At 39.8% G+C, this 11,450-nt stretch overlaps 3 protein-coding genes across 3 annotated transcripts in view; all 3 read left to right on the top strand.

Moving 5' to 3' along the window:
- The window catches only part of LOC118421217, a 31,437-nt gene extending 28,931 nt beyond the window's left edge, over window positions 1-2,506 (top strand). Inside the window, exons 20-22 of the mRNA XM_035828382.1 lie at window positions 542-604; window positions 1,003-1,212; window positions 1,954-2,506. Coding sequence (XP_035684275.1) covers window positions 542-604; window positions 1,003-1,212; window positions 1,954-2,077 — 397 coding nt within the window. The 3' untranslated portion in view covers window positions 2,078-2,506. The remainder of the gene's footprint in view (window positions 1-541; window positions 605-1,002; window positions 1,213-1,953) is intronic.
- Window positions 2,507-3,290: 784 nt separating this feature from the next.
- On the top strand, window positions 3,291-6,888 carry LOC118421213 (triacylglycerol lipase 2-like). The gene is made up of 7 exons (XM_035828376.1): window positions 3,291-3,294; window positions 3,520-3,767; window positions 4,622-4,700; window positions 4,905-5,049; window positions 5,987-6,023; window positions 6,292-6,408; window positions 6,649-6,888. Exons 1-7 carry the CDS (start codon window positions 3,291-3,293, stop codon window positions 6,886-6,888), a joined length of 870 nt encoding a protein of 289 aa, XP_035684269.1.
- A 476-nt stretch (window positions 6,889-7,364) lies between these two features.
- LOC118421416 lies at window positions 7,365-9,452 on the top strand. The gene is made up of 3 exons (XM_035828688.1): window positions 7,365-7,547; window positions 7,949-8,158; window positions 8,900-9,452. Exons 1-3 carry the CDS (start codon window positions 7,525-7,527, stop codon window positions 9,021-9,023), a joined length of 357 nt encoding a protein of 118 aa, XP_035684581.1. The 5' UTR covers window positions 7,365-7,524; the 3' UTR covers window positions 9,024-9,452.
- Window positions 9,453-11,450: the final 1,998 nt, after the last annotated feature.

Genomic DNA, 11,450 nt, shown 5'->3' with positions numbered 1-11,450 from the left:
TATGCCTAGTACATAACAGGCACGTACATGGCAAATACGTATGCGTTACTTAACACGAATATACTTACTCCGGAGCAAAACGTATAGCTACTCCAAAGCAATGTTTCACTGCATGTACATATAGATGGTATATGTTCGTACGTACATGACAAATATACATACTTACAACAAATATACTTACTCACTTACTCCGGAGCATACTCCGGAGCAGTTTCTTTTACTCCGGAGCAGTTTTCTTTTACTCCGGAGCAGTGTTTTTACTCCGGAGCAGTTTTCTTTTACTCCGGAGCAGTGTTTTTACTCCGGAGCAACACGTATAGTTACTCCAAAGCAATGTTTCACTGCATGTAGATATAGATGGTATATGTTCGTACGTACATGACAAATATACATACTTACAACAAATATACTTACTCACTTACTCCGGAGCATACTCCGGAGCAGTTTTATTTTACTCCGGAGCAGTTTATTTTACTCCGGAGCAGTTGAACGGGAAAATCACATGTTGTCATGTTTTCTTTGTTTTTATTTTGTGACTTAGAGACTTGACCAGGCCAAATAAGGACATGCCTTTCACGATTGGGGAGGGGGAGGTTCATTTGGGGTGAGGTGGGGTTGTCGTCGTTACCTTGCTCCGCCTGAATATAAGATATCTGACCCCTGACCTGCTCCACCTGAATAATGATGTGACTTATGACCTCTGACCTGCTCCTGAATACATAATATCTGACCCCTGACCTGCTGCGCCTGAATAACTAGTTTCTGACCTCTGACCTGCTCCACCTTGCTCCACCTGAATAATGATAGTCAGCGTGCTGACTATATACTACTAGCATTGTTTTGCAACGTTTGGGACGAGAACTGCTCACAGGTTTGGGGCCATCACCTTTGAGATATGATCCACAATTCCTGTACTTGGAATGCTGAATGAGCTTTTAACCCACCCTGCAGTTCCAAACGTATATCTTTAAGATGCACTGAATTATGTACATCTTCCAACAGTGAAGAATGTCTTTTGGATGCTAACGGAGGAGACACGTACCTACCAGACCACAGACTTGCTAAACCAGAGACATCCGATGCCTACATGGAGAAGATGAAGCTGCTGGACATCCCCATGTGTTTTATCGTGGGCCAAAAGAACATGACCTTCCTACCAAAGGCGACCTTTACAACATTCGAGCAATGCTGCACTGCTAACCCCAATCAAGAGTACGTATACGTAGCCACTTCAATTGACACTGAGGCGGCTCACACGTTGCATACAGTTGCCCCTGTGAGACTTAGTGCTCCAATAGACGAGAGGGTGGAGAAGGAATTGCACACCCCTCCTTCACCATAAAAAGTCATGTGCAGGTCAGGCAAACAGGTAAATAGCATGTCTGCCTCCTCATCTGTCCAATCGACAGGAGAATCAAAAATTGACATTAACGTTGCAGAAAATAATCATGAATTATTTAACTGTTTGCAAATACGTCAAACCCCATAATAGAGATATAGACCCTTAGTCTGTATGATGTATGAACATTTAATCACTACCTCTTCCTCTTAGTATGTTAGAATTCAAGATTTTTCAGTTGTAGTTAGCCCATATTCATCCACTTTATGTTCATAGTAAAAATACGTTGGTATGTAAGTTTTTCCTAGGTTTGGTTTGTCCAACTGTATATATTTTTCTATTACAACAGAAGTGAGAAAAAGATGTTCGAAAACAATTTTACAACAATTTCTTGGCACTGATGTTTAATGGAAAAGTATACATCACTTGCCAGCGATCTGCCCCTAAAATTGTTACTCAGTACGTTATTGCTAGAGTCGGATGGGTAAGCGGAAACACATTTTTCCTAGGCCTAATCAACTGTAGGGATTTCGAAACGCTGCAAGAACATGTACTTAGACGCTAAATTATCGCAAAATATGTCCGAAATAATAGCTTACCTTGCTTTTCTTCAGGTACACGCACGTCATCATCCCAAACTACGGACACATTGACTGCATCTTCGGCAGTAGCGCAGCTCGTGACGTTTATCCACATATTCTGGAAGCCCTGGAGAAACATGCTATACCAGCACTGTGAGCCAATTTAACGGGTAATGGTCAACCATCGCTTCGCTCACTCAGTGGTTTATTGGGTTGTTTCTGACACCGACTATGTCTTATAAATGACATAGTGTACATTGAAGAAAAATGGCCATTTCAGCATTATGAGTCCATAACCGCCAACGCCTCGCCCAGTTGTAGCTTATGCAACAGTTATAGTAACCGACCGATCATTAAGTGTTTCATTTACGTTATTAATATAGAGCCAATACTTTGCATCGTATATTAAACTTATAAATGATTGTATTACATGTCGATATTTAAGTTAGCGATTACACGCACACTTTGAAGCGTTTGTCAACTAGTAGGATAATTCGAAAGGTCTAGCCTAAAAATGTCATATTTATGTGGAGAGCTCATATAAATGGTAAATGCGGAGTAAAAGTTATCGGTGTTAATGCCAAAATTGAGTCTTCTCATTAGTTAACGCAGTTTGTCTAAATGAAAATAAATAAAATAAAATTTAAGACCGAATTATGAAAAAATGCATATAAAATGCAAAATTCATGGCACTTCACAGGCGAGTTTATATCCCCAGGCTGTATATTTATTACAACAAAAGGGTAAACAGTTAGTTCCGAATGCGCATGAGCAGTGGTCAAAGGCCAACATTACAACAAGACGTTGAAAAATAATTGCCAAGGGTATGAAGCTTTTAATTCATGTCCAAATTCATCACAACGTCGTTTCTGCGTTCAAAAACATGCCATGTCATTTCTCGATATCGCCATCTCGAAAGTGTTTTACCAAAGGAATTTAAAATTAATGTGTTTCAATCATAGATTTTTCTTAGATCTTTGATCTGGTACATGGACCGCCCTAAGACATTAGAAAACTGCAGATATAGGAAAACCCGGTAGAGGTCGTCATGACAGCATTTGACAAAGTTTGTATAATGCTTGTTATGATAATAATAGCAATGACGCATGAGGCAAAATTCAAAATGCCATGAGGAAGGTGACAGACAGGCGGTCATCAAATCGTTAGCTAAAGGTCACGAGTTCGATTCCCGGCCAGATTCCCAAACGAAACTCAGCTTACTCACGAAAGTCATTTACGATAATTCTACAATACCCAGGGGTGTTTTCGTAAAGTCTAGGTGGGCTTCACCTTGCGCAGTGGGATCCGCGAATGTAAAATTAATATAAGTAACATATTTATATATGGTGTGCAATTACTAGTGCGAGGGGATGGGTGTGGGGCCTACTTCACTGCTTCTGTGTGATCAACTACCATCCCTTTTCTCTGAAATGCTGAGTGATTAGCTAATGAAGCAACATGTGCCGATTTCAAAAACTTTGACATGACTCTACGGGGTATTGAACAATTTTCCCACTTGCCTGGTCACTTCACCGCGTTTGCACCGGGTATTTCAGACGCTAACGTTGAATATATCGATATCACTTTTCGTCTTTCCAGAAATCAAGGTCGGCGACTTCATGGACCAGTTGTCTACCATGGAGGTTCTCAACGTCGATGGGAAACTGGAGAGACTCAAATGGATGTCCAGGTTTTTCGGATTCTTCGCTAAGAGTCTCTGGAACATCTATGGACCGACGATGGGAGATGACACTCAAGATCGGGTCTTCAGAGACCCTCAAGGAAAACGACCCTTGCGTCTCAGAGGAGCCAAACAAGAAATGTATCCATTCCTTACGGAAGACAACGTAAGTTGATGTTACATATGCTATGCTATACTATACTAAGACATTCAAGCAGTTATGATATAGCCTAGAAGACTTCGATAGTGGCAAGTTAGGTATTCTTGTTTGATCCTGAGTTACCATCTCAGTCAATCATCTCTAAAAATCAGAAATAATCGTATTTTTGCGACCCACTTACAAATTGTCCCAGCTGCCCGTCTCAATAAATGAACGATCATATTTTACAATGTCTGATTATTATCCATATACGATGCATTGCTAATGGTAAATTGACAAAAGAAAATATTATATAAAAGATGTGGAGAAAATCTAAGTTTCCGAAATTCGGATAAACGTTTATAATGAGAATTCGTGTATCTTACATTGAATGACCTTTCAATGTATAAAAATATATTTGATGACTGGCAACAGTGTTTTACTTCATGTGCCTGAAACAGAGTTGACCGTAAATTCAAATACGAGCATATGACTTTTTTGACTGTCCAACTTAAGTCTTTGACAAGGCATGAATATTCCACTGCTTTTGTAACGTCACGTTATGAATGTAAAACACGTGTCTCTGAGCAGTGGATCAAAAGTTGCAGGATGTCTTCCACATCTCCGTGTGCTGTCACCAAGTTGCGTGTTATATCTGCGATGTCACAGAAGCAGTTCATTGTTCGTTATTTCACAGAGACAAAATTAGATAGTCTAAACATATGTAAGCCCATTTTGTGTTCGAAATTGCTTTTCAACTTTAATCCAGATTGACTTCTACACAAGTGAACTTTTAAGCTGTTCTGAGGCTGTCGACTTTTTAAATTTTCAAATCTTTTCCTCTGTAAGGATTTCACGCTGACCGTTTTTTACCGTTTTAGCTGGAGTTGCGGCTCACCCGTTACAGAGCAGGTTCCAAGGGCCCAGTGATGCTGTCGCACGGAATGGGAGTATCCAGTGGTAGGTTGAATGGTTGTTACCACCGAGTTTGTAGGCTTTGTGTTACCTATCTCAATGTACTTTTTTTCATATTTTCATTTCCGCTATTTCTCGTTGGTTGAAGATAAATGTTTTGTATTAATTATATTAATAAATTGACAGAAATGCAGCAGTCTTTTGCCATACATTTTACTTTTTTTTCTAATTCTTTAAAAACCCGATAAGGTATCTACACGCTTGACACCGTGGATACCAACCTTCTGGAGTACCTGGTTGCCAGGGAGTACGACGTGTGGCTGCTGGACTGGCGGGCGTCATGTGATCTTCCGGCGACTTGCTTCACACAGTTCACCTTGGACGATGCCGCCAGGTGGGACATATGTATATGTTTCATGGCATTTACATTTGTGGCGCAATCAGTAAGGTATTTGGCCCAAACCCGAGAGGTCCCGGGTTCACAACCGCTGATGTGCTCCGATGTTGTGCCATTGGGAAATGCACTCCACATGTACACGGCTTTCATCACTTTTTTTTTTTTACTCAATGGTCACCACGTAACAAGGCCTGAAGGCCACTTAAAGGTTACGGGTTACATGATTGGAACTGTAACAGCAACTCTTCGCCCTAGGTCAGAAACATCATGATTGAGACCAGCCCAATTGCTCACTATGAGTGAGGACTAACTGACCCAAAAGGCGAAGCAGGGGTTACGAGGGCTGCTCGGGAGATTCCCTTCCCCTATTTTGGCCGGAATGGTTTGATCCGCTCGGGTGGATGTTCGCACATGTGGCGGGTTCTTTAACGTGCATAGGGTATGGCTCTCCCCATACACGGGACCTCCATTTAACGTCCACTTGTGTGTAAATGAGTACTAGTACCTAGCTTCTGTTAGGGCCGTCCCTCAGATAGCACGTTGAATGGAGGTCCCATGGGGTAGCACAAATCAAAGTTTAAAAGTTTGACGTTCTTTTTTTGTGTGAATATGCTAAGAAATGTCGCCCTACGATTTACAGATTTTTGCAATCTCTACTCATACTGAAATTCCGGATCCCCTGCTAACGCAGTCTCTGGCATTGTCAGGGTAATTTTAGAACTTTCAGGCAGGAGCCTTCCAACAAATTCAGTCAAAAAGGAATTCAATACTTTAAATACGAGAAATCTCCATTCAATTATATTATTCATAATTCAAATGTTTTGCTTAGGTTAGTGCTAGAGGGTTAGGTTGCATATATAAGATATTGTAGACATAATCATGCTATCACTTTCTGTTTCTCACACAGTAAATACATTTACATTTATTCTTTCAGGTATGACGTCCCCGCTGCCGTGGACAAAATCATTACGGTAAAGATTTTTTTATCGTAAACCTAGTTTTACAGCTATATCTTGCATCACTCATTTTCATGAATACATAATGCATATCATATTTTAGCTTCTGATTTTCAACACCATGGCATTTATATCTAAATGGCTTTATATGTATATCGATCACGTTAAGAAAGATAGCATACAAAGTCATAATGTTAATAATATTAGAATTCGACTGAATATGTATCTAAGTCATGTCTTTTTTAATCTAGGCTTACCCGCTATCGTACATTTCTGTTTAAAGGTGACGGGCAGCCCAGACATACAGGCCGTTGTCCACTGTGTCGGCTCCGTTACATTCTTTGCTTCACTGCTGATGGGGAAGCTTCAGGGAAAGATTCGCAGTCTTGTCTCATCACAGGTATGTTAGATAAATCAAAATTGAGATCGTGTGGCGTAATCTGTAGTGCTTTTGGCTCATGCCCAAAAGCACTTTAAAGGGCTTTCTTCACTTCACTCAGTCTCAGGTGAAAAATGAGCACTTAGCTTCGGCTAGGGCCGTCCCTCGGATATGACGTTTAATGGAGGGCGTTTAATGAAATATGTTTAAGATTTAACATATAACATTTAACTAAATAAGTTTTTCAATGACAATATTCAGGTTGCTGTTCACCCCATTGTGACCAAACGCATACGAAGGATTGCAGCCAAGGCCAAGCTCCCCAGAATGCTGAAGGCGTTTGGTGTGGAAGGCGTAAATGCACGACTGGATCCTAACGGTGGATGTAAGGACGCCATGACGACGTTTGGATGTAAGGTCTTCAACCTGATGGAGTTAAAGTCAGCAGAGAGATGTGACAGTAAAGTTTGCAGGAGGTACGTAAACTGTTCTGGAGAATAGGAAAACTTAACAAGAAAGTAAATCTATATTTACATATATGTCAGTGGAAGTTATTATGACTGAATTTAGAACAAGAACTGAACGTTCCCCTATTTTTTAATGTTTTTTAAAGGAATGAAAAGCTTCTGTGACGTCACTCGCGTTATGCGAATGGAACCTACAAAAGCCATCTACATCACGGCTTTACAATCATCCTCTGTAGAGACATATCAACTACTCATCGAGTGACGTGTTTTATTTGTAAAATGTGACGTCATAGAAGTAGTAGATTGCTCATTCATTTACGATGAATGGAGTTGAACAGTCAAAAATTGTGCATGAAGTTACAGTTTAAGTTTGATTCAGAAAAAAATAATATGATATATTTTTTATTGTAATTAGGCATAGCCGCTGGAAGCTGAGAACGACACAACACTGTTATGTCAAAGAGTTTGTCTGTTATTTTGTACATCATGCAGTTATGCAAATGCACTATATGAATCAGCATACCATAAAGCCACTTTTTCAGCCCTTTTTGTCCTGAACAATTTTAGGATCTCTTTCCTGTACGGACTTTTGTATCAACACGAGAACCTCAACGTGGCCACACACGATACTCTACACGAGTTCTTCGGCTATGGAAATATTTCGGCTTTTATGCACCTGACCAAGATTTTGAAGTAAGTGCATGTGGTTGTTCTATTTTTTTTTCAAAGCTGGTGAAGTACCTAAACAGCATTTAAACACAGTTTTGGCTAAAAAATATTTTGCTTTGCTTAATTAATCGACACTCGACATAGCATTTTCTATCACAATCATTGGCCAATAAGTTATTTCATCGTTTTGACTAAATAAGTATGCACATCGACTGATGATCTTGGGGTAATATGTCAAAGTGAAGACACGTTGAAGCATTGTTTTGCAACGTTTGGGACGAGAACTGTTCACAGGTTTGGGGCCATCACCTTTGAGATATCATCCACAATTCCTGTACTTGGAATGCTGAATGAGCTTTTAACCCACCCTGCAGTTCCAAACGTATATCTTTAAGATGCACTGAATTATGTACATCTTCCAACAGTGAAGAATGTCTTTTGGATGCTAACGGAGGAGACACGTACCTACCAGACCACAGACTTGCTAAACCAGAGACATCCGATGCCTACATGGAGAAGATGAAGCTGCTGGACATCCCCATGTGTTTTATCGTGGGCCAAAAGAACATGACCTTCCTACCAAAGGCGACCTTTACAACATTCGAGCAATGCTGCACTGCTAACCCCAATCAAGAGTACGTATACGTAGCCACTTCAATTGACACTGAGGCGGCTCACACGTTGCATACAGTTGCCCCTGTGAGACTTAGTGCTCCAATAGACGAGAGGGTGGAGAAGGAATTGCACACCCCTCCTTCACCATAAAAAGTCATGTGCAGGTCAGGCAAACAGGTAAATAGCATGTCTGCCTCCTCATCTGTCCAATCGACAGGAGAATCAAAAATTGACATTAACGTTGCAGAAAATAATCATGAATTATTTAACTGTTTGCAAATACGTCAAACCCCATAATAGAGATATAGACCCTTAGTCTGTATGATGTATGAACATTTAATCACTACCTCTTCCTCTTAGTATGTTAGAATTCAAGATTTTTCAGTTGTAGTTAGCCCATATTCATCCACTTTATGTTCATAGTAAAAATACGTTGGTATGTAAGTTTTTCCTAGGTTTGGTTTGTCCAACTGTATATATTTTTCTATTACAACAGAAGTGAGAAAAAGATGTTCGAAAACAATTTTACAACAATTTCTTGGCACTGATGTTTAATGGAAAAGTATACATCACTTGCCAGCGATCTGCCCCTAAAATTGTTACTCAGTACGTTATTGCTAGAGTCGGATGGGTAAGCGGAAACACATTTTTCCTAGGCCTAATCAACTGTAGGGATTTCGAAACGCTGCAAGAACATGTACTTAGACGCTAAATTATCGCAAAATATGTCCGAAATAATAGCTTACCTTGCTTTTCTTCAGGTACACGCACGTCATCATCCCAAACTACGGACACATTGACTGCATCTTCGGCAGTAGCGCAGCTCGTGACGTTTATCCACATATTCTGGAAGCCCTGGAGAAACATGCTATACCAGCACTGTGAGCCAATTTAACGGGTAATGGTCAACCATCGCTTCGCTCACTCAGTGGTTTATTGGGTTGTTTCTGACACCGACTATGTCTTATAAATGACATAGTGTACATTGAAGAAAAATGGCCATTTCAGCATTATGAGTCCATAACCGCCAACGCCTCGCCCAGTTGTAGCTTATGCAACAGTTATAGTAACCGACCGATCATTAAGTGTTTCATTTACGTTATTAATATAGAGCCAATACTTTGCATCGTATATTAAACTTATAAATGATTGTATTACATGTCGATATTTAAGTTAGCGATTACACGCACACTTTGAAGCGTTTGTCAACTAGTAGGATAATTCGAAAGGTCTAGCCTAAAAATGTCATATTTATGTGGAGAGCTCATATAAATGGTAAATGCGGAGTAAAAGTTATCGGTGTTAATGCCAAAATTGAGTCTTCTCATTAGTTAACGCAGTTTGTCTAAATGAAAATAAATAAAATAAAATTTAAGACCGAATTATGAAAAAATGCATATAAAATGCAAAATTCATGGCACTTCACAGGCGAGTTTATATCCCCAGGCTGTATATTTATTACAACAAAAGGGTAAACAGTTAGTTCCGAATGCGCATGAGCAGTGGTCAAAGGCCAACATTACAACAAGACGTTGAAAAATAATTGCCAAGGGTATGAAGCTTTTAATTCATGTCCAAATTCATCACAACGTCGTTTCTGCGTTCAAAAACATGCCATGTCATTTCTCGATATCGCCATCTCGAAAGTGTTTTACCAAAGGAATTTAAAATTAATGTGTTTCAATCATAGATTTTTCTTAGATCTTTGATCTGGTACATGGACCGCCCTAAGACATTAGAAAACTGCAGATATAGGAAAACCCGGTAGAGGTCGTCATGACAGCATTTGACAAAGTTTGTATAATGCTTGTTATGATAATAATAGCAATGACGCATGAGGCAAAATTCAAAATGCCATGAGGAAGGTGACAGACAGGCGGTCATCAAATCGTTAGCTACCGTATATTCTCGAATAAAGTACGTACTTTTTTAACTTTTCAAAATTGAAAAGGTGCTACAAGTTGTTGCCAAAGTTGGGGTGCGTCCTTTATTTGAGGTTACTGCACAGATAAATGGTAAGAAAAGCCTAAAATAAAGCAAGGTGGAGCTACACTTCTAGTAATGTTTCAAAACATACACATTGTTGTTGTCTTGAAGTTGTCTAAACATGAAACAAAGAAATTGTCTTAACATCATTTACATATTAACAGTGGCATTTGCATACAATCCTTTTGAGTTAGTGACTTTGACTTGTACAACTGGTTTTGCCTGATTTCTTCTACCAGTTCTCAGTGATTTTTATAATTTGCAGCAGGCAATTCACAAGTTTATAGAGACAATGACAGTGTAAACCCAGGTTATTTTATGCAAAATGACCTGGGGAAAACATCATAAATTCGAATTTATTTAGTTAAAGGTCTGTTCAAAACTGGTGGAGAAGGGGTGCGTACTTTATTTGAGTTTTTCCATTTTACCTTTCAGTCCCAAAGATCTGTCTAAGACTTGTCCAAAATCAGGGGTGCGTACTTTAATTGGGGTGCGTACTTTATTCGAGAATATACGGTACTTGAAAACATTCTTAGTACAAGGAACTACCTTATTTGTCTGATAAAACTCTTGGCTTTGATTAGATTTTGCTCCAAACCCTTCATTTTTCAACTCTGCAATAGAACGTCTAGTTTTCGTATCTCGTTTACGTAGTCACATATACCTTACATTTTCAAACCGGGCCCGGCCGGGCTGTTTGTGGAAATGAAAAACAGAAATGTATACGTAATAATGTACACAAATAATTATCTTTACGTAAGAGTTAAGAGTAGTTTGGTGTCTCATATATTAAACTTTTCGTTCCCGAAAGCTGCCCGGGTGCGGTTTGAAAATGTGAGTCATATGTCACATTTGCAAACCGGATCCCAGCCGAAACATAGAAATTTATACGTAAAAACATACACAAGTAATTACAATTCGACTTGCGTAGTTTTGTTCCCGAAAGCTGCTCGAACGGGCCCCGGTTTTCCAATGTGACGTAGGCCATTAATGCCATTGACCTTGTAGCAAATCGTTTGAATCAGCGGAAGTCGCGCATGAGCGGATGTGTGACTAAGGACTATGTAGACTCAGGTTGGCAAGAAAAATGGGATTCTGCCCGACCGAGTCGCCCGCTGACCCACGATCACAGACGTTGTCACTAGGGGATTGGAGAGGAGCCTTTCTGTCGGGACTATTTCATCCCCTCTGAAGACGAGATCTACCGCGGGGTTTCCATATAGAATACGGACACAGGAGGTCGTGGAATCAATTTCCAAGTTCCCATTGTTGAGTTTGAACATGTTTGCTCAACAAGATACTCAGATAGGTCGTTTTGCTGCAGTA

Source organism: Branchiostoma floridae, chromosome 8 (assembly GCF_000003815.2).
Source record: "Branchiostoma floridae strain S238N-H82 chromosome 8, Bfl_VNyyK, whole genome shotgun sequence".
NCBI classification, from domain to species: Eukaryota; Metazoa; Chordata; class Leptocardii; order Amphioxiformes; family Branchiostomatidae; genus Branchiostoma; species Branchiostoma floridae.
The sequence above is the reverse complement of the archived record's forward strand: the minus strand, read 5'-3'. Positions and strand labels throughout refer to the sequence as shown.